The sequence below is a fragment of the Sapajus apella genome, unplaced genomic scaffold, assembly GCF_009761245.1.
Source record: "Sapajus apella isolate SASKATOON/1434 unplaced genomic scaffold, GSC_monkey_1.0 scaffold43, whole genome shotgun sequence".
NCBI classification, from domain to species: domain Eukaryota; kingdom Metazoa; phylum Chordata; class Mammalia; order Primates; family Cebidae; genus Sapajus; species Sapajus apella.
The window spans coordinates 399,539-426,148 of record NW_022436983.1 but is presented as its reverse complement, the minus strand read 5'-3'; the positions used below and the strand labels follow the sequence as shown (position 1 = coordinate 426,148).

General features: G+C 50.5%; 2 protein-coding genes across 7 annotated transcripts in view; both read left to right on the top strand.

Moving 5' to 3' along the window:
- The first annotated feature begins 1,792 nt into the window (after window positions 1–1,792).
- On the top strand, window positions 1,793–17,464 carry RPL22 (ribosomal protein L22). The gene is made up of 4 exons (XM_032301102.1): window positions 1,793–1,898; window positions 3,733–3,837; window positions 7,620–7,744; window positions 15,694–17,464. Exons 1-4 carry the CDS (start codon window positions 1,887–1,889, stop codon window positions 15,836–15,838), a joined length of 387 nt encoding a protein of 128 aa, XP_032156993.1. The 5' UTR covers window positions 1,793–1,886; the 3' UTR covers window positions 15,839–17,464.
- Window positions 17,465–23,447: 5,983 nt separating this feature from the next.
- CHD5 (chromodomain helicase DNA binding protein 5) overlaps window positions 23,448–26,610 on the top strand; it is a 75,239-nt gene continuing 72,076 nt past the window's right edge. For all 6 annotated transcript variants that reach the window (XM_032301052.1, XM_032301051.1, XM_032301054.1 and 3 more), the window contains exon 1: window positions 23,448–23,656. In XM_032301052.1, the coding sequence (XP_032156943.1) occupies window positions 23,578–23,656 (79 nt within the window). In that variant the 5' untranslated portion in view covers window positions 23,448–23,577. The remainder of the gene's footprint in view (window positions 23,657–26,610) is intronic.

Sequence of the window (26,610 nt, the reverse complement as noted above, 5' to 3'; positions counted from 1 at the left end):
GAGCCACCGCGCCCGGCCCAGTTTTTTTTTCTTTTTTGAGTCAGCATTTTGCTCTTGTTGCTCAGGCTGGAGTGCAATAGCATGATCTCAGCTCACTGCAACCTCTGCCTCCTGGGTTCAAGCGATTCTCCTGCCTCGGCTTCCCGAGTAGCTGGGATTACAGGCATGCGCTACCACGCTTGGCTAATTTTGTATTTTTAGTAGAGATGGGGTTTCTCCATGTTGTTCAGGCTGGTCTGGAATTCCTGACCTCAGGTGATCCACCCATCTTGGCCTCCCAAAGTGCTGGGATTACAGGCGTGAGCCACTGTGCCTGGCCCACACTACAGTTTTTAACTGAGGGAGTTTAATATAAGGGATTGTTAACAAGGTATAAAGATGTGTTAACTAGGTAATTGAAGGGGTATAAGGGCAACAGTAGCAACTGCAGGAAGTTGTTACCATTCCTAGGATGGTTATTAAAATATAGACGCTTGAAGGAGGGGCATGGGGAGGCAAAACTCAGACACCCAAGAAGAGGGCGCTGCTCGGCTGGGGCTGCAGTCGCTGGGGAGAAGAAAATGAGGCTGGTTCTGCAAATGTTGGAGTTTAAGTGCAGACTGGATTCCACTGCTGCTTCCAGAATGCTGCAGTCGCTGGGGAGAAGAAAATGAGGCTGGTTCTGCAAATGTTGGAGTTTAAGTGCAGACTGGATTCCACTGCTGCTTCCAGAATGTTCCAACTGCCACTGCCAGGATGAAGAAGCAAGAGGGGGTGACACCAGACAGGACAGGAATAAGCAGGAAGCAAAGCCCCCTATTGATAGAGAGAAAGCGGGATCAGCTGGCAAAGCAGAAGTGTTTGCAGAGGCCCAGCTCGGGCATTGTAGAGCCAAGAACAGCAGGTGGCTTTGGAGCTTGGTCAACCCGCTCCAGAGGCCTGAGTTTAAAGCTAGACCCATCCACTGTCTCCTCCAGTGATTGGACTTTTGCTAGGTGAGTGCAATGAAGCCAGGTAATGGGAGAGGAGAGTGTATGTCACCGATTTGCAATTCAGGATCCTGGAATATAATTCCATGAGGACACAGGGGCGAGGGTGGTGCAGAGTAGCCCAGTTCAAGGGACTGTGGGCCTGGGATGAGGACCTTTGCTTCTCCACATGCGGTCCATGGACCCGCAGCATCAGCATCGTCTGAGCGCTTGTGAGAAATGCAGAATTTCAGGCCACTGAGATCGCAGGAATTGGAATCTGCATTTTCCAGATCTCCTGGTGGTCCTAACTACGTACTGGTTTGGGATGGGAAACTGGAAGGCGTGGGCTGGGAAACTAGGGGGTGGTGATCAGCGGGTGGGCGGCTTGGATGCAGCAAGAAGGGCAGGCGCTGAAAGACAGCGCCTGGGCATAGGCTTCCAAGCTGGGGCTTTTAAAGTAGGAGGAAGCCATAGTGGTCTGGTCTTGGGACCTGTGAACGAAATTTCCCCGTGGCCAGAAAGAATTTCCCCACTTCCACAAGGTAGTAGATTCGAGTCCCATCCCACTAGCTAGTAATTTACAGTGTAGTGAATTTCCTTATTTTTTTTTTCTTCACAAGACTTTCAAAAAATAAAGACAACCCCTTTATTTGTCTTTGAGCTCGTCCAGTCTGGCTTCTCCCCTCCGATCGTTCGCAGTGGGACACCCCGCCCAGCCTCCTTCCTTCCCCGGCAACCTTCCTGGCCTGGGAGAGGACGCGTTTTGCATTCAGGGAAAACCAATCGCTCCCCTATCGTACACAACCAAGAAAAATGGTGGCAGACGAGGGGCGTGGCAGAGCGATTAGTGTGGCCTGGACCCTGCGTGCCTTGCGCGCTGCGTCCTCCTTGCGTCTGCGTAGTTCGCTCATCTCCCTTTCTGCCTCCGCTGCCGCCATGGCTCCCGTGGTTAGTATGGCTCCGCGTGAGGCCTCGGCTCCAGGAGAGGCACGTGGGCCTCGCCGAGCCAGGCACCTACCCAGGCTCGCTGGGGACGGCGCCCTGCAGCGTCCAGCTGGGGTGGGCTGGCAGGTTGGCCGGAGTGGGCCAGAGCCCCTGCCGATCCCAGCACGTTGTAGGTGGAGGAGGCCGCGGCCCGAGGCCCGTGAGGGGGATCCGGGAGGTCTCGGAGGCCGGGGCTTGGGCTCGGGTCCCAGCTAGGGGTTAGCTGGGAGCTGGAGCCTGAAGACTGCGGGATGGGCCGGCCACTGGTGCTTGGACCCCGGCCCTGGGTCTGATAACCTGGGTGGAGGGCGGGGAGGAAGAACGGGACCTGCTACCGCGCATTCGGAAGTCCACGGACAAGACTCCGGGACGAATCCGCGGAAGGGCGGCTTGGTCGGCCTGCTTTCGGAGAGGAGGCCCGCGTTTGAGGAGCTTTTTAGTGTCCACAGAGGAAATTAGTTTATCAGTGCGCTCTGTAGAGACCCAAACGGCTCGTACAGTGGTGCAGGGCGAAGGCTCTCATTCCATCCTCCTCTAGGCTGGGACTGGGCTGTGCAGCGCCCTCCTCCCAGGTTATTTGAGAAAGTTGTTTTTCCGTGTTCTTCGCCCCAATATCCTACTTTTTCTCTTTTGTTGGGACTCCCTGGTTAACATTTCCGGTTCTTCTGCTCTTTCTGTCTGGTTGGGCTTTGAAAAGCATTTTGGTTTAAAACCTTGATGGAGAAGTATCAACTCCATTGGGATTAGGTCTCTTGATTGATTGTGTATGTCTGGGCTAGATCTTAAATGATCCTTCTTAGATTGTTACTGGGAAGAGACGTTGTAAAAAAAAAAAAAATCAGTGATTTTTGTAGTGGCCAAATGTTTGAAAAGTTGATCAGTTAATACACATTTAAGGTGAAGTTCATTTTAAACATAAAGGAAAGAAGGTAAGATGTGTTCTTGGAAAGGTCTCTTGAGTTCTGCAAAGCTTTTAAACGTGAAAGTACAGGTAGCTAGGATGCACAAGTGCATTAATGGAGTCAAATTTGTAGAGGAATAAGATTAACACAAGCTTCTTTGTAAGGGTGAAGAAACTAGAACCTTGTAGGATGTACATTGCCGGGTAGTTTGGAAGTAATAATGCACAGATTAAACGAATCAAAAGGTCAGAAGTTTTTGACGGTAGTGTTATAACAAGATCCTAGGTTTTAGCCTTAACCTTGTCCAAGATGGAGTGGACAGGCAGCTAGAATACTTTGCGATTCCCTTCACTGTTCATGAGAAGGTGAATGAGACAGGATTAAGGGAGGTGAGCTAAGATGGATCAGGACCCTGCCCTGAACATGTAGGACAAGGATTGATTTCACTTGAAAATTGTTGTGGGTATGCAAGGCATTTTGTATGCCTATACTGTAATTTTGGAAAAAAATAAAATAGTATTTTTTGAAATTGTATTTGGATATTTTAGGGCAAATAAAAGGAAATGTTCATTTTATTGTGGTTCATAAACTAAGAGACTTTCATGCCTGTAGAGATTGCGGAGCCTGGAAAGTTCGAGTGGGTCAGAGTGCTAGAATGATTTCCCCATCAAAAGGGCATGACCTCAGACCCCCAAACTTGTAGAGAAGCATCTGCCAGCATTATACCTCTGTCACTCAGGCAGTGATGCGTCTTGGCCCTCTTGCAAAGGGAACACAAGCTTCATGAGTTTTGTATTTGTGTGGACTTCTATACCTATGACATTTCTGGTTCTGTTAATCTTGTTTTTCTGACTGATTGAATCTTCTTCTCTGTTATTGTTTGTGTATTTTCTTAGAAAAAGCTTGTGGCGAAGGGGGGCAAAAAAAAGAAGCAGGTTCTGAAGTTCACTCTTGATTGCACCCACCCTGTAGAAGATGGAATCATGGATGCTGCCAATTTTGTAAGTTACATCCTTATTGCCACTCGGGAGATCATGAACATTTAAACATTTTGAGATAACTGTTGAGAAAACCTACTGGGGTACATTTCTGTTTTCAGGCTTATAGGCAGCCTCACAGGTCTGGCTGTATCATTTCACCCTGGGAGTGTGGGCAGATTACTTGTTTGTTTCCAAGTCTTGCTTCCCCTTGTGTGTGTAGCAGTTGTGAGGAGTAAAGGAGATGGGCTTGGAATTTAAGCTGGAAGGGCTCTAGCACAGAGGTGTTAGAGGACTATCTTGTTTTTCTCCTGTAGTTTCCACAAATGATTTTACTTAAAAGTCACTGAGAAACAGATTTCACTGGGTCCATGGCATCCCCCTTGCCTTTTTTTTTTTGAGATGGAGTCTTTCTCTGTCGCTCAGTCTGGAGTTCAGTGGTAAGATCTTGGCTCACTGCAGCCTCCACTTCCCAGATTCAAATGATTCTACTGCTTCAGCCTCCCAAGTAGCCACTGCGCTTGGCACTCCTTTGCTCTTTTGTGTGTTTAAACATAAGTGGGGGACCCTGATCCTGACTATGGGTTGCCTCTGTCCTGGGCCTCACTGCTTAGATGTGGAGCTTTGGACAAGTGGCAGCAGTTCTGTTGTTGTTGTTCTGAAGCTTTCTATATTATTAAGCATCTGAGCTTCGGTCTTTAAAGTACCTGGCCTGGCTGGGCTCGGTGGCTCATGCCTGTATTCCCAGCACTTTTGGGAGGCTGAGGTGGGCAGATCACCTCAGGTCTGGAGTTCGAGACCAGTCTGACAAACATGGAGAAACCCCGTCTCTGCTAAAAATACAAAATAGCCGGACGTAGTGGTGCATGCCTGTAATCCCAGCTACTTGGAAGGCTGAGGCAGGAGAATCGCTTGAACCCAGGAGGCGTAGGTTACAGTGAGCTGAGATTGCACCATTGCACTCTAGTCTGGGCAGCAAGAGTGAAACTCTGTCTCAAAAAAAGTACCCTGCTTGGTGAATTGTAATTGGAACTTGTTTTGTTTTGTTTTTGATATTGCCCTTTGCTGATTTTTTGCCCCTGTGTGTGGCCCATTCCCCAATATTCCTCTATCCTATTGCAATCTAGAAATATTAAACAGTCCCACCGCCATATTTTGACTCAGCAGTTTGGTTTTGACATTTTATTCTTTTTCCTCTAATAGCCATGCTTGGGGGATTCAGACCTCAAATTTGTGTGCAGAAGTCCCCTAAATGTGCATTTGCTCTAAATTCTCCAGAAGGTTGAACTATTACCAGAATCAATATCATTACAACAAAAATAATTTTTAAACACAGAACAATTATGGCCACGAATTTTTCAGAATGGAAATTTGGGTAACCTCTTATAGTTTATTGCCTTTATGTAGATGCTGTTTGCATCTGTGTCCTTCAAGAAATCCCTTATTTCCTTAGTTCTTTCTCTCTCCTGTGACTTCTGGCTTTTCTGTGTGGCCCTGAGGTCAGGAGTTCAAGACCAGCCTGGCCAACATGGTGAAGTGCTGTCTCTACCAAAAAAAATACACAAATGAGCTGGGTGTGGTGGTGCATGCCTGTAATACCAGCTACTCTTTCTCAGCTTTGGTGTATTCCAGTTTGGTATTCATATGTTGGCTCTGTCCTGGGATTATCCTGCCTCCCTCCCTCTAAGTCATTCCCTTAGTCTACTCATCTGTGTATGTGATTGTCTTTCCTTCTGGAAGCTTCCTTAGGATAGAAAACTTAAGTCATTTATGGATCTTGAGATGCAGAATTCAAGATTTCTGACCTAATCACTTTGCCCCATCTGTAGTTAATGTATAATTTTTATTTATTTTATTTTATTTTTTTGAGACAGAATCTCACTCTGTCACCCAGGCTGGAGTGCAGTGGTGCGATCTTGGCTCACTGTAGCCTCCACCTCCAAGGTTCAAGTGATTCTCCTTCAGCCTTCTGAGTAGCTGAGATTACAGGTGTGCGCCACCACGCTAGGCTAATTTGAGTACTTTTTTTTGGTAAGACAGCACTTTGCCATGTTGGCCAGGCTGATCTCAAACTCCTGACCTCAGGTGATTTGCCTGCCTTGGTCTCCCAAAGTGTTAGGATTATAGGTGTGAGCCTCTGTGCCCAGCCAAATTTTTATTTTTTGAGAAAGGGTCTGTTGCCCAGGCTGGAGGGCAGTAGCATGATCCTGGCTCACTGCAGCTTCAACCTCTTGGGCCCAAGTGATACCCCCACCTCAGCCCCTGGAATAGCTGGGACCACAGGCATACACCACCATATCTAGTTAATTTTGAATTTTTTTTTTTTTTTTTTGTAGAAAAAGGGTCTTAACAAGTTGCCCAAGCTTGTTTTGAACTCCTGTGCTCAAGTGATCTTCCTGCCTTGGCTTCCCAAAGTGCTGGGATTACAGGCATGAGCTACTGTACCCAGCCAGTTAACATATTTTGTATTGGAGTTTTTAAATAGAAAATTACAGGAATTTTGAGCCGAAAGGGACTTCATGTCATTGCAGTAGCAAGAAGACAACTAAAAAGGTCCTTTTTGGACAAAGCTTCCTGAAGTACAAGGAGGTGAATGTCTTGCCCAGGCCCACACAGGGGTTTGCAGAGAGTGTCTCGGGATTCTGAGTGGCTGCTGCTTCTGCTGTGCCACCCATGGCTCTGCTCAGGTCTAGAATTGTTTTGGTCACTATGTCTTTCTGCTGTCTGCTACGTTGAAGGCTTATTTTCTGATAGTGCTGTGAACACTGCTTTATACTCCTTAGATTTAGAAGTTGCTTCTAGCTTCGATTGCATGTACCTTGTGAAAGTTTTATTTATTTGTTTGTGTTTGTTTTTTGAGACAGAGTCTCTGTCCTCCAGGCTGGAGTACAATGGTGTGATCTTGGCTCACTGCACCCTCTGCCTTCTGGGCTCAAGCGATTCTCTTGCCTTAGCCTCCCGAGTAACCGAGACTGCAAGTGCTTGCCACTACACCTGGCTAATACTTGCATTTTTTGTAGAAACAGGGTTTTGCCACGTTGCCCAGCCTGGTCTCACGTCCCTCCCATAGTGCTGCGATTACAGGCATTCTTTGTAAAAGTTTGGCCTTGGGTTTCTTGTCTCCTCTTGTATTGCCCACTAAGCCTTTCACGTAGCGGCATATTTGATCTTGCATGGAAGTAGCAAGCTTGTTCATGCTGGGATGTTGTCTCAGTATGTATATGTAAATGGGATTTGTTACCATTTTTTAAAAAGATTGAACATTTAAGAAACCACTATTAGGGCCAGGTGTGGTGGCTCACACCTGTAATCCCCATGCTTTGGTAGGCTGAGGTGGGAGGATCACTTGAGCCCAGGAGTTTGAGACCAACCTGGGCAACAGAGAGACCCCTTCTCTAAAAAAAAAAATTAAAGAATTAGCTGGGGCCGGATGGGGTTGCTCATGCCTGTAATCCTAGCACTTTGGTACGCTGAGGTGGCTGGATCCCTTGAACTCAGGAGTTTGAGATCAGCTTGGGCAATATGGTAAAATCCTGTCTTGTCAAAAAATACAAAAATTAGCCGGTGTGGTGGCACATGCCTGTGCCACCTATTCTGGAGGCTGAGAGGTGGGAGGAACACTTGAGCCTGGGAGGTGGAGACTGCAGTGAGCTGTGATCCTGCTGCTGCACTCCAGTCTGCATGACAGGGTGAGACTCTGTCAACCAAAACAAAAAAAAATGCTATTCAGTGTTGGGAGACAAAAAAATATTCTTTTGAGAGAGATGAACCTGTCACTTCTTTGGTCAATTTAACGATTTCCACAGGAGCAGTTTTTGCAAGAAAGGATCAAAGTGAACGGAAAAGCCGGGAACCTTGGTGGAGGGGTGGTGACCATCGAAAGGAGCAAGAGCAAGATCACCGTGACGTCTGAGGTGCCTTTCTCCAAAAGGTATGGGAGGAAGGTGTTTGTGGCCTACGGGTACCCAGGGCTCAGCTCGCCTTTTCCCTGCATGGGAGTGGGGGCACCCGCAGAGTGATTGGTTTGCATCTGTTAATTTCTGGAACCATGCCCAGTGCAAGAGGCAGTGGATGAATGCTGTCATGGTCGTTAACAATAGGCAACTTTTGGTGGTTTTAAAATTGTGTCTTTCACAGGCTAAAGGTTTTTTTTTTTTTTTTGGTTTTAAGGAGTGGAGAGTTTAATAGGCAGGGAGGATGGGAGAAGGAAGAAACTCCCCTGTACAGAGATAGGGAGGGGGAACTCCAAAGCCAAAAGAGGAGGTTCCCCCAAGTTTTGTTTTGTGTTTTTTTTGAGACGGAGTCTTGCTCTGTCACCCAGTCTGGAGTGTGGGGGCACTATGTGGCTCACTGCAACCTCCGCCTCCTGAGTTCAAGCAATTCTACCTTGGCCTCCCGAGTAGCTGGGACTACAGGTGTCTGCCACCACGCCCGGCTAATTTTTGTATTTTTAGTAGAGATGGGGTTTCACCTTGTTGGTCAGGCTGGTCTTGAACTCCAGACCTCAGGTGATGCACTTGCCTCGGCCTCCAAAAGTGGTGGGATACAGGTGTGAGCTACTGAGTCAGACTTTTTTTTTTTTTTTTTTGAGACAGAATCTTGCTCTGTTGCCCAGGCTGGAGTGCAATGTTGTGATCTCGGCTCACTGCAACCTCTGCCTCCCATGTTCAAGTGATTCTTCTGCCTCAGCCTCCCGAGTACCTGAGGCTACAGGTGCCTGCTACAATGGCCAGCTGATTTGATTTTTTCTTACACATTGCTACAAAGACATGTCCAATAATTTTTGTATTTTTAGTAAAGACGAGGTTTTACCATGTTGGCCAGCCAGGCTGCTCTCAAACTCCTGACCTCAAGTGATCCACCAGCCTTGGCCTCCCAAAGTTCTGGGATTACAGGCCTGAGCCACCAAAGCTCCAGCCAGGCTAATTTAAGCAGTAGGGTACTCAGACTTGCTTAGACTGTTTTTTCTCAAATATTCTTGGCTGGGCACAGTGGCTTATGCTTGTAATCCCAGTACCTTGGGAGGCAGAGACGGGAGGATTGCTTGAGCCCAGGAGTTTGAGACCAGCCTGGGCAACACAGTGAGACCCCATCTCTAACAGAGTTAAAATTAGCTGGGCGGCCAGGCACAGTGGCTCACGCCTGTAATCCCAGCACTTTGGGAGGCCGAGGCGGGTGGATCACGAGGTCAAGAGATCGAGACCATCCTGGTCAACAAGGTGAAACCCCGTCTCTACTAAAAATACAAAAATTAGCTGGGCATGGTGGTGCGTGCCTGTAGTGCCAGCTACTCGGGAGGCTGAGGCAGGAGAATTACTTGAACCCAGGAGGTGGAGGTTGCGGTGAGCTAAGATTGTGCCATTGCACTCCAGTCTGGGTAACAAGAGCCAAACTCTGTCTCAAAAAAAAAAAAAAAAAAAATTAGCTGGGGATGGCGACTTGTCCTTGTAGTCCCAGCCACTTGGGGGGCTGAAGTGGGAGGATGGCTTGAGCCCAGGAGGTCAGTGTTGTAATGAGCTGTGATTGTGCCACTGCAGGCCAGCCTGGGTGACGGAGTGAGACCCTAGCTCAAAAAAAAAAAAAAAAAAAAAAAATATTGCAGGCCAGGCACGGTGGCTCGTGCCTGTAATCCCAGCACTTTGGGAGGCCGAGACAGGTGGATCTTCTGAGGTCAGGAGTTCCACACCAGCCTGGCCAGCCTGATGAAACCCTGTGTCTACTAAAAATACAAAATTAGCTGGGTGTGGTGGTGCATGCCTGTAATTCCAGCTACTCAGCAGGCTGAGTCAGGAGAATCACTTGAACATGGGAGGCAGAGGTTGCAGGGAGCCGAGATCACGCCATTGCACTCCAGCCTGGGCAGCAAGAGTGAAACTCTGTCTCAAAAAAAAAGAGAGAGAGAGAGAGAGAGAGAGAGAGAGAGAGAGAGAGTGTGTGTGTGTGTGTGTGTGTGTGTGTGTGTGTGTGTGTGTGTTTTCCTCTGTCTCTAGATCACAGTGAAAACTTTCCTTTTTTACTTTCTTTTTTTTTTTTCATCTTGGCTCCCTGCAACCTCTGCCTCCTGGGTTCAAGCGATTCTCCTGCCTCAGCCTCCTGAGTAGTTGGGATTACAAGTGCCTGCCACCATGCCCAGCTATTTTATTTATGCTTTTTAGAAGAAGTTTCACTCTTCTTGCCCAGGTGGGAGTACAGTGGTGCAATCTTGGCTCACTGTACCCTCCGCCTCCCACGTTCAAGTGATTCTCCTCTCAGCCTCCTGAGTAGCTGGGATTACAGGCACCTGCCACCATGCCCGGCTAATTTTTTTGTATTTTTAGTACAGATGGGGTTTCATCATGTTGGCCAGGCTTGTCTGGAACTCCTGACCTCAGGTGATCCACCTGCCCCAGCCTCCCAGAGTGTTGGGATTACAGGCGCCAGCCATTGGTGCCTGGCCCATGCCCAGCTAATTTTTGTATTTTTAGTAGACACAGAGTTTCGCCATGTTGGTCAGACTGGTCTTGAACTCCTGACCTCAGGTGATACACCTGCCTTGGCCTCCTAAAAGTGCTGGGATTACAGGTGTGAACCAACGCCCCTGGCCAAGAGCTTTCCTTTTTATTTCCAGTCATTTTCCTTTTAAGTGCTACTGTGGCACTGGACAAGGAATCTGAAGACCTCAGTTTAGATGGAGTCCACTCTAGGTAATTCCTGGGGGCCCATTTTCTTTCATTTCTAAATGGAGACATTAATCTGCTAGTTCCCTCCTATGTTATGTGGTGGTTTTTGAGGATGAGGTTAAAATACTTTACCAGTTGCTGAGGAATTTGATAATGCATACACATAGCTCCTTGCCTGGGGCTGTGGCCTTTTAGGAGCTTTTAATTATACTAAATCAAGTAGTGGGACATTTCAAGGTATGTTAGAACAAATTGGTTGTAGTTAAGCTTTTGCTTTTATTTTTAGCTATGTCAGTGAAGAAATGACTTTGGAGCTCAAGTGAAGTCCTCTCAGTTTGCCTGGAAAGCAGTGAGTGTGGGGCTTCCGGGGTGTCCAAAGCCTCTGGCCTGATGGGCTGTGGCAGAGCCCTTGGGGAAGATTCTGTGATCTTCCTGTGACCTGTTGACCAGGGTGGCGTGTCTCCTGGCATGTGTCACTTCCTTTTTCACAGATTTTCTGTTCTTTATCCAGTGGAGAAGGGAAGGTGCCTTAATTGTCTATTATAGCTTTCCTTTCTTGATGATAATAGTTTTATTTTCCTGAAACGTTCAAGGTGTCCCTAGTGTAGAACTTTTTCTGCCTCTGAATTTGTATAGGGTTATTTTCTTTTTTAATTAAAAAATTTTTTTTGAGAAGGAGTTTCGATCTTGTTACCCAGGCTGGAGTGCAGTGGTGCAATCTCAGCTCTCTGCACCCTCCACCTCCCAGTTTCAAGCAATTCTGCCTCAGCCTCCTGTGTAGCTGGGATTACAGGTGCCTGTCACCATGCCTGGCTAATTTTTTGTGGGGACAGGATTTCACCATGTTGGCCAGGCTTGAACTCCTGACCTCAGGTGATCCCCCTGCCTTGGCCTCCCAACGTGCTGGGATTATAGCGTGAGCCACCGTTCCTGGCCTATACAGGGTTATTTTTTTTACCTGATTTTTTTTTCCCTGGGTGTTCTATTAGAGATTTTTTACCCCTTTGTTTTAGATAGGGTCTTGCTCTGTCGCCCAGGCTGGAGTGCAGCGGGGCGATCATAGCTCACTCTAGCCTCAAGCTCCTGGGCTCAAACAGTTCTGCCTCAGCCTCCCAAGTAGCTGGGACTACATGAGTACCCCACCATGCCTGGCTATATCAAGAAAATTTTATTTATTTTTATTTTATTTATTTTTGAGACAGAGTTTCACTCCATCACCAGGCGCCAGGCTGGGGTGCAGTGGCGCAACCTCGGCTCACTGCAACCTCTGCCTCCCGGGTTCAAGCAGTTCTGCTGCCTCAGCCTCCCAAGTAGCTAGGACTACAGGCGTGTGCCACCATGCCCAGCTAATTTTTTTTTGTATTTTTAGTAGAGACGGGGTTTCACCATGTTGGCCAGGATGATCTTGATTTCTTCACCTCGTGATCCACCTACCTCGGCCCTCCAAAGTGCTGGGATTATAGGCGTGAGCCACTGCGCTCAGCCCATCAAGAAAATTTTAAACCATCTGAAATTTTGAATTAAACAACCTCATATGAATACAATATGGTGGAAATAATTGACAAAAAAGCACTTTCTAGATGGGATGACCAAATTGATTTATCTTTGCTTAGGGAAAAGTAGACAGAGTTGGACTGAGGTCTTCACACTTTGTGAAGATTGCTTTGTTGGTGTGGGTCACTGTTAAACAATGTTCCTTGTTTTGAGATGGCGAGTCTGTTGGTTCATAACATTTGCGTCCCTGTTAATATGCTAGGGATCTATCTGAGCATCTCATTTAGTCCTTGTCATGGTCTGAAGAGATGGTTAGCAGCAGGAGTCCCCCTTTCGCTGTGGGAGGAACAGCTTGGTTAGATTAATTGGCTCTGCTGTGGGTTTGTGTGGTGTGAAATTCCCTCTTTATGGCTTGGGAAGATTCGGAATAGCCAGTTTCAGGGCCGCGTAAGCAAGCTGGTGAGAGAGAAGCCAAGATTGTGGTGTGCTTCATTGTTTTTTTGAAACGGAGTCTCGCTCTGTCACCAGGCTGGAGTGCAGTGGCGCAGTCTCGACTCTTCAACCTCCGCCTCCCAGGTTCAAGTGATTCCTCTGCTTCACTCAACCTCCTGAGTAGCAGGGATTACAGGCACCACCACATCCAGCTAATTTTTGTATTTTTTAGTGGAGACAGGGTTTCAGCATGTTGGCCAGACTGGTCTCCGTCTACTGAACTGGTGATCCTCCCACCTTTGCCTCTCAAAGTGCTGGGATAATAGGCATGAGCCACCTTGCCCAGCCATTTTCTTTCTTTCTTCTTTCTTCTTTCCTTTTTTTTTTTTTTTTTTTAAGAGATGGGATCTCGCTATGTTGCCCAGGATGGAGTGCAGTGGCTATTCATAGGTGCAATCCCACTACTGATCAGCATGGGAGTTTTGACCTTCTTCGTTTCTGACCTGGGCGGGTTCACCCCACCTTAGGCAACCTGGTGGTTCCCCCACTCCTGGGAGGTCACCATATTGATGCCAGACTTAGTGCGGACACCTGATCGGCACAGCGCTCTACAGCCCAGAACTCTGGACTCAAGCGATCCTCCCACCTCAGCCTCCTGAGTAGCTGGGATTACAGGCACGCAACACCGTGCCCGGCTTTTTTTTTTTAAATTAAAAAAAAATGTTGTGTAGAGACAGGATCTAGCTATGTGGCCCAGGCTGGTCTCAAACTCCTAGGTTCAAGGGATCCTCTCACCTTGGCCTCAAAAAGTATTGGGATTACAGGTGTGAGCCACCATGCCCAGACCTTAGGTTATCTTTATGTAGTTAGGGTGTTGGGCACAAAAGCCAGTTGTTGCCTTTCCGTAAAATATGAGTTTTATGGTGGGGCATGATGGATCATGCCTGTAATCCCAGCACTTGGGAGGCTGAGGCGGGCAGATCACTTTAGGCCAGGAGTTCGAGACCAGCCTGGCCAACATGGTGAAACCTCTGTCTCTACTAAAATTACAAAAATTAGCTGTGTGTCCCAGGATTTTGGGAGGCTGAGGCGGGCAGATCACTTGAGGCCAGGAGTTTGAGACTAGCCTGGACAACATGATGAAACCCTGTCTCTACTAAAAGTACAAAAATTAGTCGGGAGTGGTGGCATGCCCCTGTAATCCCAGCTACTCAGGAGGCTGAGGTAGGAGATTCAAGGAGAATTGCTTGAGCCGGGGAGGTGGAGGTTGCAGAGTGGAGATTGTGCCACTGCACTCCAGCCTGGGTGACAGAGTGAGACTCCGTCTTTTTTTTTTTTTTTTTTGAGACGGAGTTTTGCTCTTGTTACCCAGGCTGGAGTGCAATGGCGCGATCTCGGCTCACCGCAACCTCCGTCTCCTGGGTCCAGGCAATTCTCCTGCCTCAGCCTCCTGAGTAGCTGGGATTACAGGCACGTGCCACCATGCCCAGCTAATTTTTTGTATTTTTAGTAGAGACGGGGTTTCACCGTGTTGACCAGGATGGTCTCGATCTCTTGACCTCGTGATCCACCTGCCTCGGCCTCCCAAAGTGCTGGGATTACAGGCTTGAGCCACCACGCCCGGCTGAGACTCCGTCTTAAAAAAAAAAAAAAAAAAAGCCAGGCTCAGTGGCTCACGCCTGTAATCCCAGCACTTTGGGAGGTTGAGGTGGGCGGATCACCTGAGGTCGTGAGTTCAAGATCAGCTTGACCAACATGGAGAAACTCCGTCTCTACTAAAAATACAAAATTAGCTGGTGTGGTGGTGCACGCCTGTGATCCCAGTTACTTGGAGGCTGAGGCAGGAGAATCACTTGAACCCGGGAGGCGGAGGTTGTGGTGAGCTGAGATTGTGCCACTGTACTCCAGCCTGGGCAAAACTCCATCTCAAAAAAAAGAAAGAAAAAGAAAAAAAATTTGTGTGTGGTGTTGTGCATGCCTGTAATCCCAGCTACTTGGGAAACTGAGGCATGATAATTGCTTGAATCCTGGAGGCAGAGGTTGCAGTGAGCCTGGGGCCCACAGAATGAGATTCTGTCTCAACAAAAAAAAAAGAAAAAGTTTTCTAATGATCAGCTTGCTGTGGTGAGTGTTTAGCTCTCACCCTGCTAAAGCAGCAGTTGGGCAGGCTGGTTGAAAGTCTTTGTGACTGGGCGAAGTGGCTGACGCCTGTAATCCCAGCACTTTGGGAGGCTGAGGCGGGTGGATCACAAGGTCAGAGTTCGAGACCAGCCTGGGCAACATGGTGAAACCCTGTCTCTACTACAGTACAGAAAATTAGCTGGGTGTGGTAGCGGATGCCTGTAATCCCAGCTACTTGGGAGGCTGAGGTGGGAGAATTGCTTGACTCCAGGAGGCAGAGGTTGCAGTGAGCTGAGATTGTGCCACTGCACTGCAGCCTGGGTGACAGAGCAAGACTTCGCCTCAAAAAAAAAAAAACAACAACGACAAAAGAAAGTCCTCGTGCTCTCTGGGCATGAGCGCAGTGGCAGGGTGTTATTCTGTCCCTGTGCGTTGGATGGTGGGCATCACGTAGCAGGAGTGAGAGTGCACACAGCCCTAAGAAGCAGTCCTCATCATCCAGACAACTTCAAAAGGGGTTTGACTCAATGAGGTGATGTGTGCACACTGCTTAGAATTCACTGGAAACCCACTGATTCTCCATAAAAAGTATGGAGATTGTGCACTTAACTGTAAAATTTCTATCATGTTATCTTTCTCCAGTGGTCACTAAAGACCATTTTATAGGTATTTGCTGCTGTTTCATGGACAACTGGTACATCTACTTATCTGCTCTTTTTTTTTTTTTTTTGAGCTAGTCTCGCTCTGTCCCCCGGGCTGGAATGCAATGGCACAACCTCCACCCTCCTGGGTTCAAGTGATTCTCATGCCTCAGCCTCTTGAGTAGCTGGGCATCAGGTGTGCACCACCATGCCCGGCTAATTTTTGTAGTAGAGATGGGGTTTCACCATGTTGGCCAGGCTGATCTTGAACTTCTGATCTGCCTGCCTCAGCCTCCCAAAGTGCTGGGGTTACAGGTGTGAGCCACCGTGCCTGGCCTGCTGTCATTGTTATTGCCGATGTTGATGGCACGTGGCTGATACTCTGAGAGCCTTGGCTGGGTGTATTTGCCTTGCCTTTGCCATTTTTGAGGCTTGGGAAAACACCTTGAATTGTAATTTTGGAAATGTTAAAATGCTTCAGAACGCAAGCACCAATTTGTCTAGTGTAGCTCTCAAGTGTCCTTTCTCTGCAGGTATTTGAAATATCTCACGAAAAAATATTTGAAGAAGAATAATCTACGTGATTGGTTGCGCGTAGTTGCTAACAGCAAAGAGAGTTACGAATTACGTTACTTCCAGATTAACCAGGACGAAGAAGAGGAGGAAGACGAGGATTAAATTTCATTTATTTGGAATATTTTGTATGTGTTCTTGAATAAAACTTAGGAACCAAAATGGTGGTTTATCCTTGTATCTCTGCAGTGTGGATGGAACAGAAAATGGAAATCATAGTCTCAAAGGGCTTCCCTTGGTTCCCCACTCACTTATTTGTAACTTCTTTTCTTTTTCTGCTTGAAAATTTCAATTCTCCAGGTAATACCAGAGTAGGAGGGGGTGACTTGACGGAACTGACAGCCTTGGGGAGGCAGATGAGGGTGTGGAGGTGTGGGCTGAAGGGAGTGGCTGTTATTTTAAAAAGTGTGACTGTCATTTGTATCTGTTGCTTTTCGCAAACAATGATTCAGGATACGAGTGGGCTCCTCTCATTCATGAAAAGAAAACGTGACAGCTTTTTAAGATTCTCTGTGGGAAAACGTGTCAATAAAATACGGGTTTTTGGGTCATTCGTCTTTAATTTTTTGATTACAAATTTCTCTTGACGCACACAATTATGTCTGCTAATCCTCTTCTTCCTAGAGAGAGAAGCTGTACTCCTTCAGCATTGGTGCGCAGTCTGTCACTCTCCATAAAGGCGTTTGGGGAATCCACTGTAAAAGTCCCAGGTTCTAAATTAACTACATGTGTACAAAAATGAATGTGTAAGTAATATTTGTACAAGTCTTGGCAACAAACTGTCACTTTGGTCTCCAGCAGAGGGAGCTGTAGGAATAGTGCTTCCAGGTGTGGCCTCCTGTGTGGGGCCCAGCCATGGGGACCCCAATGCCAAGAGCTCTGGAGGCTCTGGTGAAGGGGGCCACAGAGGTGAAGTGACTGGGAAACCTCCCATGCTAAGGAGATGGGAGGTGCCCGGGAAGTAGCTGCCCCATGCCACTTAGGCCATGACTAGATGTAATGTTAGAAGTCATTCTACAAACTGGTGTGACGCAGTGCACAGGTTAGAGAATTGTGAAAGGGGCTACCAAGGCTGGGAAAAGAGTTGCAATTGTTGCTGTGAGTGACTTTGAAAGAAATTCAAACAGTGATGAAGAAGTGTCTGTTTTAGAATTTACGGTGTATGAAATTCATGTTTTTAAAAGAGCTTGCCTACAGATGGTTTCCGCACATGAAATTGTGCTCTGTGAGTTGCATAGCTGGAAATTCAATGCTTGCTCCTACCTTGGCTCCAATTTAACATTTGGTGCTCTGTGGATTCGTTGAACATGTTGAGGCTTTGCAATTTCACTTGTGTTAAAGGCTCTAGCATTTTCCATTTCTATCCAAATTTCTTTGAAGCAGAATTGCTTGCATATTTCTCAGCCTTCACAGAAGGCGGAGTTTCTTTCAAACTTCACTGAGGCATCAGTTGCTTTTTGGCGATGCCCCTTACCGTGATTATTAACTGAGTTTGTGGCTTGAGTTGACAAATTTTACTTGTTTGTTGCATTGATGTTCCCATGTAGAAAGTAATTTTTAGTTTGGTTGTGAAAAAACCCTGGGCTGAAGTTACCATTTAAAAGAAAAAAACTAGTCCCAGATTTGAAAACGTAATAAAATTGAAACTCACTGGTTTTTCTATGTCTTTTCGATCTCTTGTAATCGAGTTTTGATCACATTTTCTATTAAAGTGGCTAACACATGGCTACTCTTACTGTACAAGGCTTTGTTTTTTTAAGGACTGGCATGTTCACAAAAGCTTTGTCCTCACAAATTAGTTGCTGTACCAACAGTTCTGTTGGTCTTCATTAGGCTTAGCAGAAACGATGTCTTTTATTTCCATGTTCTTCCCTTAGCTGTGCTGTTTGCCGCAGTGAGATTCGGGAGTGGCCTGTCACTAACCCGGTAGAATTTCTCCAGATGCAGAACTTAGGGAGCAGCTTTGCCAGCAAATGCGGTTTTCTGATGGGGAATATGTGGTGTGCATTGGAATTCCATTACAGCCATGACACCAGCTGTGCCCAAATCACATGGTAGACCAGTTTCCTTTTATCTGTTTTGACTCACACCTCACTTGCCTGATCGAAAATAGTTGAGGCATGGAGGTTGACTGGTCGTGCAGAGTTTCAAGCCATGATGTAAGTTCGTGAGTGCTGAAACAGGCGGTCGGTCTCATCTCCGCCAGTGTGAGTTACACAAACACCCTCTCGCCCTTCCCTTGAGTGTGCTGGTATAGCCAAGGAAATGAGGTGTGTTAATGTCACTGTGTGCTATGAACTAGTGTCACTTTTTTTTTTTTTTTGAGATGGAGTTTCGCTCTTGTTGCCCAGGCTGGTGTGCAATGGACTGATGGCTCACCTCAACCTCCTCCCGGGTTCAAGTGATTCTCCTGCCTCAGCCTCCTCCCAAGTAGCTGGGATTACAGGCGCCTGCCACCACGCCCAGCTAATTTCGTATTTTTAGTAGAGACGGGTTTCTCCATGTTCGTCAGGCTGGTCTCCCGACCTCAGGTGATCCACTTGCCTCGGCCTCCCAAAGTGCTGGGATTGCAGGCATGAGCCACCACGCCTGGCCGGAACCAGTCACTACTAAAGGCAAAAAACAACAAAGCTAAAGGCTTCATGTGTTTTCTCTCCGAAAGCCTCTGATCCCCCTTTTCTCGTGGCACTTTGAGTGGTGAAGTGTTTGGTTAGTGTTGTACTCATACCTTCAGGAACAGCCAGATGCTTAAATACGTGGGTCCTAACCGCTCTTGAGTCAATATGGTGTAGGAGAGTGGTCAGAAACGTGAGGAAAGTGAGGGAGTTGGATGATACCAAGTGTCTTAAGACATTTGATATGGGGCTATCTAGACCTCAGCCTTTTTGGCGGACACTTGATTTCCTGGAAGGTGAAAAGGACCCCAGTGAGCGGGGATAGTGGTCCAGCTGTTAAGTCACTGATAATGTCAGGGGAGCCTGGAATTTGGTTTGACACCTGATTGCACTTTCCATTTGTACACAAGACTTAGACCCTTAAACTTGTCAAGTGTAGTAAGCCAAGAGCTGCTGGCCCTCCCTTGGGTGAGGGGGACTTGGGAGGTGGGACAGCTACAGATCTGGCAGTTCCAGGGGACAGATCACGGGTGGCTGGAGTCAGAAACCGCAGGGTAGGGGCACCATGGGAGTGAGACATGGGCCAGGCCCCCGAAGGAGAGGTGGGTGGGCACCTGCCCGAGTTGTTTGCTGAGTCGTGGTGACAGGCCTGTATTTAGTGGAATAAACTGTGAGGTTGCTTCCCTCGAGGGTGGTCGAGAGGCTTGGTGTGGGGATTTGCCATCCCTACAAGGAGGTGGCCCTTCACCTACAGGAAGCAGATGGAGACCACCTGTTAACCAGTGCCATCATAGTGCTTACCTCTAGGAACAGGAAACTGAATTTCTAATCCAGCCATTTTCTTGTCTTTGGGATGGATTTGAGAATACACGTTCTTTTTTTTCCCCCGTGGCTATTTTGGGCCCAGCTAAAACAGTCTGTAAAGGCTGTGCTGACCAGCAGAGTGAGTTAGCTACCACTGTCGCTAGAACCCAGAAAGCACCCATACAATGTTCTCAGGCAGGCCGGGCGTGGTGGCAGGCGCCTGTAATCCCAGCACTTTGGGAGGTGGAGGCGGGTGGATCATGAGGTCAGGAGTTTGAGACCAGCCTGGTCAATATGGTGAAACCCTGTCTCTACTAAAAATAGAAAAATTAGCCTGGCGTGGTGGCAGGCACCTGTAATTCCAGCTACTTGGGAGGCTGAGGTTGCAGTGAGCCAAGATTGTGCCACTGCACTCCAGCCTCGGCGACAGAGTGAGACTCCGTCTCAAAAAAGATAAAGAGAAAAAAAAAAAAAAGTTCTCAGTTCTCAGGCTTGTAGAAGCGTTTTCTCGGGTTCAGGACCACGGCCCAGGACTGCCTTTTTGAGAAGCGCCCTCCTCCCCTGCAACCCCAGCTGATTTGGATTCAGGCAGTGCCGGGTCCACACTTTGAGAAAAAGGCTTCAAGTACAAGGAAAATCTTGGGGCAGCAGGTGGGCACTGTGGTCCTGAGTGACGCTGTCTCACACCTGCTGAGGAGGCGGCATGGGGCAGCTTTGAACTATGTGGCTGCGAGGTGGTGTACATACAAGCACTTCACTGGCCTGGAGAACCAGGCGTGCTGGGTGGCCATAGCATGGATACGCATTGTTGAACCAACTGGCCTCAGGCAGGGCTTGGGGGTGCCTGGATAGGAGTTCAGGTAGCCCTGGAATGGAAATGGACTATATGGTATGTGCAGAAGATTATGTGCTTTTTCTTTTTTTCTTTTCTTTCTCTTTTTTTTTTTGAGACAGAATTTTGCTCTTGTTGCCCAGGCTGGAGTGCAATGGCTCAACCTCAGCTCACTGCAATATCCACCTCCCGGGTTCAAGGGATTCTCCTGTCTCAGCCTCCCCAGTAGCTGGGATTACAGGCATCTGCCACCACACCTGGCTAATTTTTTGTATTTTTAGTAGAGACAGGGTTTCACCATTTTGGTTAGGCTGGTCTTGAACTCCTGACCTCAGGTAATCCACCTCAGCCTCCCAAAGTGCTGAGATTACAGGTGTGAGCCACTGCACCTGGCTGATGCGCTTTTTCAACTCTGTTCTTGGAAAAAGCTTTTTTTTGAGACAGAGTCTCACTCTGTCACCCAGGCTGGAATGCAGTGGCACAATCTTGGCTCACTGCAACCTCTGCCTCCCAAATTCAAGTGGTTCTGCCTCAGCCTCCCAAGGAGCTGGGATTACAGGTGCATGCCACCATGCCCAGCTAAATTGTTTTCTTTTTAAAATTAAAAAAATTTTTAATTATTATTATGTGTCATCAACTTTATTTTGGGATAGAGTAGTGCCCTATACCCCAGGCTGGAATGCAGTGGCGCGATCTTGGCTCACTGCAACCTCTGCCTCCTGGGTTCAAGCGATTCTCCTACCTCAGCCTCCTAAGTAGCTGGGATTACAGGCGCCCACCACCACAACTGGCTAATTTTTTTGTATTTTTAGTAGAGATGGGGTTTCACCATCTTAGCCAGGCTGGTCTCTATTTCCTGACCTTGTGATCCACCCGCCTCGGTCTTCCAAAGTGCTGGGATTACAGGTGTGAGCCACTTCACCTGGCTCGTAATTTTTGCATTTTTACTAGAGACAAGGTTGCTTCATGTTGGCCAGACTGGTCTCAAACTCCTGACCTCAGGTGATCCACCCACCTCAGGCTCCCAAAGTGCTGGGATTACAGGCATGAGCCACTGCAACTGGCTGGAAAGCGTTTTTTTTCCTTGATGCTTGTATAACCAATATGTTAAAAAACATTTTAATTTTTGAATTGTCACTGAGGTGTAATTATGAGCTCTATGATGGGCAAACATGAGAATCTCGTCTACTGAATCAGTAAGGTACTGACAGGCTTGCTCTCGCAACTGCAGGGTTTACTGAATGTTCACCTTTTTAGGGATTGCTTTTAACATCATGCATTTTTGGCCATTGCCATTAAAATGACCATTTAATATTTAACAATAATAAGAGCTCTCCTTTAAAAATGACTGGGGATTTGTAGTAAAAAGTCCATTTGTTTCTAGCATTCCAGTTTTTGGTTTTGGACATTAAATAATATTACCTAGCTGCAGTCATCAGGAAGAACAGGATGGGGAGAGGATTATGACTGATGAGCATCTCGACTCTAATTTGTTGCCAAATTAAGCAGTTAGAACTGTTCTTTCTTGAATGATATCTTGACTTTCTCAGCCTCGCCTTGGGAATTGGAGCCAAGGTTAATGATGGGGGCGGCTTTCTGGTGATGAGAAATATTGTAAGTCAGAGTTTTTCTGCTGAAGGGCAGGGGACCTTTGAAGGGGATTAGAGAGGTGTTGCGGGGCTGGGTAACTGAGGGGTGGGCATGTCAGCTTAGGGGTTTCTTCCCAGGTGGTTACCATTCAGGGAGACAGCTGGTCTGGAAAGAACAAGGAAGAGGCAGCTTTGGTTCAAGCCTCTGATCTGGGGCTCCCCCTGACTTGCTGCTCCGTGGGGAAACCACCTTGGGAGGGGAGCCCTTTGGTTTCCTGGCCTGCTTGCCTGCAGAGGGTTCCTTTCCCCTTGCCGAAGGCCAGCACTGGGCTAATCTATCTACAGCGTGGTTAAAGGGTGTCTGGGAGATGGAGGGGTTCCCAACACCCTAGTCTTTGGTTCTAGGAGACTGGACCGACCTCTCCTTGCCCAGGAATGAATGCAGAGGGTCTTTTGTTTGGGGCTTGCTTGCAATTAAATTGGATGGGAAGAACGGGAGAACTGCTCCCTTCTCTCTGCCCTTCCCCAGCCATCCTTTGCCTTCTGGCCAGCAGCCTGCACTCATGCTGGCTTGGGTTGTGGTGACCTCCCGAAGAGGTCTTGCACTGGGGACCCTTGGCCGAGTGGGCACAACCCTCCCGGCTCTACAAAGATGGCAGGACAGGGAGAGCCCTCCTGGGATGCCAGCATAACAGGGACAGCGGTTAGAGCTGGCCTGGATGGGGCTCCAGCGACTTCCTCCCTGCTCTTGGCTTCCCAAGCCCAGCTGATCCCGTGGGTCTCAGGTGGGTTCCCCTAATGCCCCTGCGAGGCAGTGAGAGAGGGAGTCCTTCTGGGGTTAAAGAGCTGGCAGCCGGCCGGCCCCTGGAACTTTTGCGTTTTTAAGGTAGCTCTGACTTGCAGCCGCGGAGACTGAAGGCGCTCATTTAAAATTCCAGTCCTGCTCCCGAGGGCTTTAGCCTCCATCTTCACCTTTAACGACCGAGGACTGGTGGCGGCGGCTCCCTGTCGCTCCGCGACAGGTGTCGCTTCTGAGCGGGAATTTTGGGCACAGACGACGCAGATCCGCACTGCCCCAGGGCTCTGCATGGGTTTGAGCTGGACCCAGCTTGGAGGGGTTTTTCGGAAGATGGCACGTGGGCGGTGGGAGCAGGGAAGCGGGTGAGGGGGGCCCGCCAGCGCGGATTTTTCTGCAGTTACCAGACCCACAGTCTCCGTCCTTTCCTTAAGTGTGGAACACATTTTTCTTATAATCTTCTTTGGAGAGGGGGTCAGGAACGTGCCGAGACCGGAGCCGGGTGCAGGGCTGGTCCCGGCGCGTGTGAACAGAGTGGGTAGCGGGCGGCGCGCTGCCCTGAACACCCCTCCTCTACGCCCTTGGGGGGCCGAGGACCAGGCTGGCGGAGGAGGAGGCTGGCCCTGCCAGGGGTGTGCGGGGGCGGCGTTTCTCCGCCTCCCCCTGCGCCCGGGCTCGCCCAGCCCCGGCTGCCCGCTCGGCCGTCGGGTCCCCGGGCGCGCGGACGCCTCGACGGCTCCCTCTGCAGGGGCGACCCCCCTCCCGGTCCCCACCCTAGACCAGCGGCTCAGGACTAGTCCCCCAACTTGTTCTCTGCTGTTAACTAGTCGTGCTGCCGGAACGATGGGATGGGGTTGCCACAGCAACCAGACTGGACGTCACAATCCGGGCATGTGTGCCGCCCCCCCGCCGTGCCGCTGTGCCTCCGGCGCTGCCGCCGCCACCCTCGGCCGGCTGCGGGACTGGGGCTGCGGGGTGCGGTGGGCGGAGCACCCGGGCTTTGCGGGGAGCGGGCTAAGGCGGCCAAGAGCAAGGGGGGTCGAGACGGGGGGGTGGAGGTTTGGGGGGCGGGGGGGCAGACGGCCGCCATCTTCTCGCCGAGGCCGCCTCGCCCGCCGCGCGCGCCCGTCCGGCAGCGCACGGGTTAAGGCTGGCACCGCGCCCGGCGGGAGGGGGGGCGCCCACCTCCCCTCCTCCCCGCGCCGGGCATGCGGGGCCCACTGGGCACCGAGGAGGAGCTGCCGCGGCTGTTCGCTGAGGAGATGGAGAACGAGGACGAGATGTCAGGTGAGCGGGGCGCGGGTTCGCCTGGGGCCAGAGCGGCAGGGGCGCCGAGACGGGCCGGGCCGGGGCCCGAGCGCAGGCGATGGGGGCGGCGCGGCTGGGCTGGCACCGCGCAGGAGGGGTGCAGGGGCTGCAGGGCTGCGCTCCCGCCCGACTGGCGCCGCGCGGCCAAGGGCGCGGGCTGGGTGAGCGCCCCGGCGCGGCGTGCGGGCGGCCAAGGGCGGGGTGCGATCCAGGCCCCCCGGGCGGCGACGCGGGCCAGGCGGGCCGGAGGATGGCGGGCGGGGCCTGCGCTGGGCACCCCGGCCGGGACGGGTCGCGGCGCTGCCGGGGTCAGCCCGTGTGCCCTTGAAGGGGGCGGGAATCGCGGTGGCTCCTGGAGCGGCGCACCCCGCGCTCGCGTCCCAACGCCGCGCGCCTCTAGCCTCGCCGCGGACAGGCGGGACCCAGCCCCTGGCCCATCTCGGCCGCGGGGCGGGCTGGGTGGGGCCCAGAGCGGAGCGAGGACTGGCGGTGCTTGGGGACACGGCGAGTGCCCAGGATGGGGCGGCTTCCCTCCCGGCCCAGGAGGGCTCCGCTCTGGGGCGCACCGGCTCGGACCTCTGCTCCTCTTCCCTGGCCTCTGGGCGCTGTGACCGCTGCTCCCAAGCACTTTACCCGGGCCGCCAGCGTCCTCCTGGCGCGCCCTGACGCCCGCCGCTGTCTCCAGCACCCCCATTGCCCAGGATGGTGGCGTTCCTAGCCCACCCTGCCTTGGCTACAGGCCTGACACCCCAGGGCCACCGCCCCTGCCCTTGCCATCTCTCTCCTTCTTTCTCTCTCGGAATTTAGCATCACGGGGCCGTGGGCCAGGGCTTGCCTTGCAGGACAGTTATTGAGTTAACTGCTCCTCGTTTGTTTGGGATGGTTTCCCTCCCGGCACAGCTGGACAGAGCCCCACCCTGTCAGCCACCCTCCCTCCTTTCTGGGAGACTCTTACTTCTCGGCTTCCCCACACCAAGTGTATGGCCTCTCTGGACTTCGGAGAGACTTGTGGGAGGCTGGAGGCCCTCCCGGGCCCAGGAATGTGCCTCTGGCCCCTCTGACTTCCAGGGGTGAGAAGCTTCCACAAATGGACACCTCCAGCTCCTGTTGCAGGAAGCAGCGCAGAGTCTTCCCTGAAGGGTATTCCTACCAGGTGGCCACGCCCCCTGCCCCCTCCTGTTTGCTTGCTAGGTTACTTGGTGGCTTTAATGCTGTGACCAGGCCCCTACAGGAGCCTGGCACTCACCTCGCCTGTCAGTCAGGCCAAGTTGGCAGGGAGCATGCTGCGGTCGAGGGAATAGGGGAGTCCTTACTTGGGGTGGGGTTGCTGGGACAGTGGTTGTCTGTCATATCCTCAGTCCTTGGAATCAGACCCATTCTCTGGAGGGGAAGACTCAGGCCCAGCACAGGCACCAAAATGAGTGGACATTTTCCACCCAGGAGGCTGGCTCCCTAGTAAGCCAGTTCACTGGTTTCGTCAGGAAGTTGTTTGTTGTGGTGTTTGGGGTGTGGCCCTATTGTGGCATCGATGGCATTTCTGGGGCTGCACCCACCACCCTGGTGGAGTCCCTTGGCCATCTTTCCCATCTCACACTCCGGCTCTCCCTGACTGTGTTGGATATAGAGGCTGGGGAGGGAAGGAGACCAGGGAAGGTGCGTCCAGTCTCGTAGGCACCCCCCTCGCTGCTTGGGCCAGAGAGGTGGGGCTCTGGTCATCCTGCCCACCACCCATGCTCCGCCTTGGTGGATCGGTCACAGACCCTCCAGGGGTGCCGCCAGAGCGCTGCAGAAGAGCCACCCTGCTCTGGCACCTCTGGCCTGGGGATTCTGCCCCCATCCCTCAGCAAGGCCAGCTGCTCCACCTCCAGAGCCTTCCCAGGCTCCTGGCTTCTCTCCATGTTCTGGGTCCAAGTCTCTGTCCCCTCCTGCTGATCCCCTCCAGGGCCTTCTACCCAGTCCTCGCTACCACCTTGTGCACAGCAGCTTAGGTCACCTTGTGAACACAAGTCAGACCCTGACCCACATGGCTACAGTCACCTGTGAAGCCCTTGTCTGGGTCCACGCCTGTGCCCGGTTCCACGCCTGTGCCCGCTTGTTCCCAGCAGCCACACTAGCTTTCCTGCTGCTTCTGGAGCCCTCCACGCTCCATTCTGCCTTGGGCCCCTGGCTGTGAACTCTGCCTGACCTGCTCTTTCCTCTGTTCACTGCTGCCCCCAGCTCAAATGTCATGATGAGGAGGGCCACCCTAGCCAAGGCAGGGCCTTCCAGTCACTCTGAGACACGTCGTCATGCTTTCTTTGGAAGAGATGGGGTCTTGCTATGCTGCCCAGGCTGGATTCAAACCCCTGTGCTCAAGTGATCCTCCTGCCTCGGCCTCCCCAGTAACTGAGATTACAGGCTTGTGTCACTATACCCCACATACTTGAAATGTTATCATCAGTTTCCTCCTGGGTCTGTGGGCTCCCCTTCAAGTGTAACTCACTCGATACCTGCCGTGCCCAGCACCTGAAACCATGCATGCCTGAGAGATGGTTGTGGTTTCAGTGTCTGAGGGCTGGGACTCCCTAGGTCACCCTGGCTCCTGGCTGTGAGGACATCCCCAGCCAGGTCTCCTGTCAAGTAACACTGCTGGCCCCCGATCACCCTGAGCTCTTCACCATAGCCCCCCTGCAGACCTGGGTCCAAGCTCAGCGGCAGCGACTCCCGCAGACCCAGAGCCAGCTGGTTCCAAAACATGGAAGCGTGTGGCTGGAGGAACTAGTGTTTTGGAAGCTGTGACAATGATTTTTAAATCTATGGCTGTTGAACTCATGACTTGTCGGATATTTTTTTTTTTTTTTTTTTTTCAGGGAGATCTGGAGCCATGTTACCCAGGCGGGAGTGGAAAGGGGGGAACGCGGGTCAACGCAACCCCAGCCCGTTGGGTGCAGGCG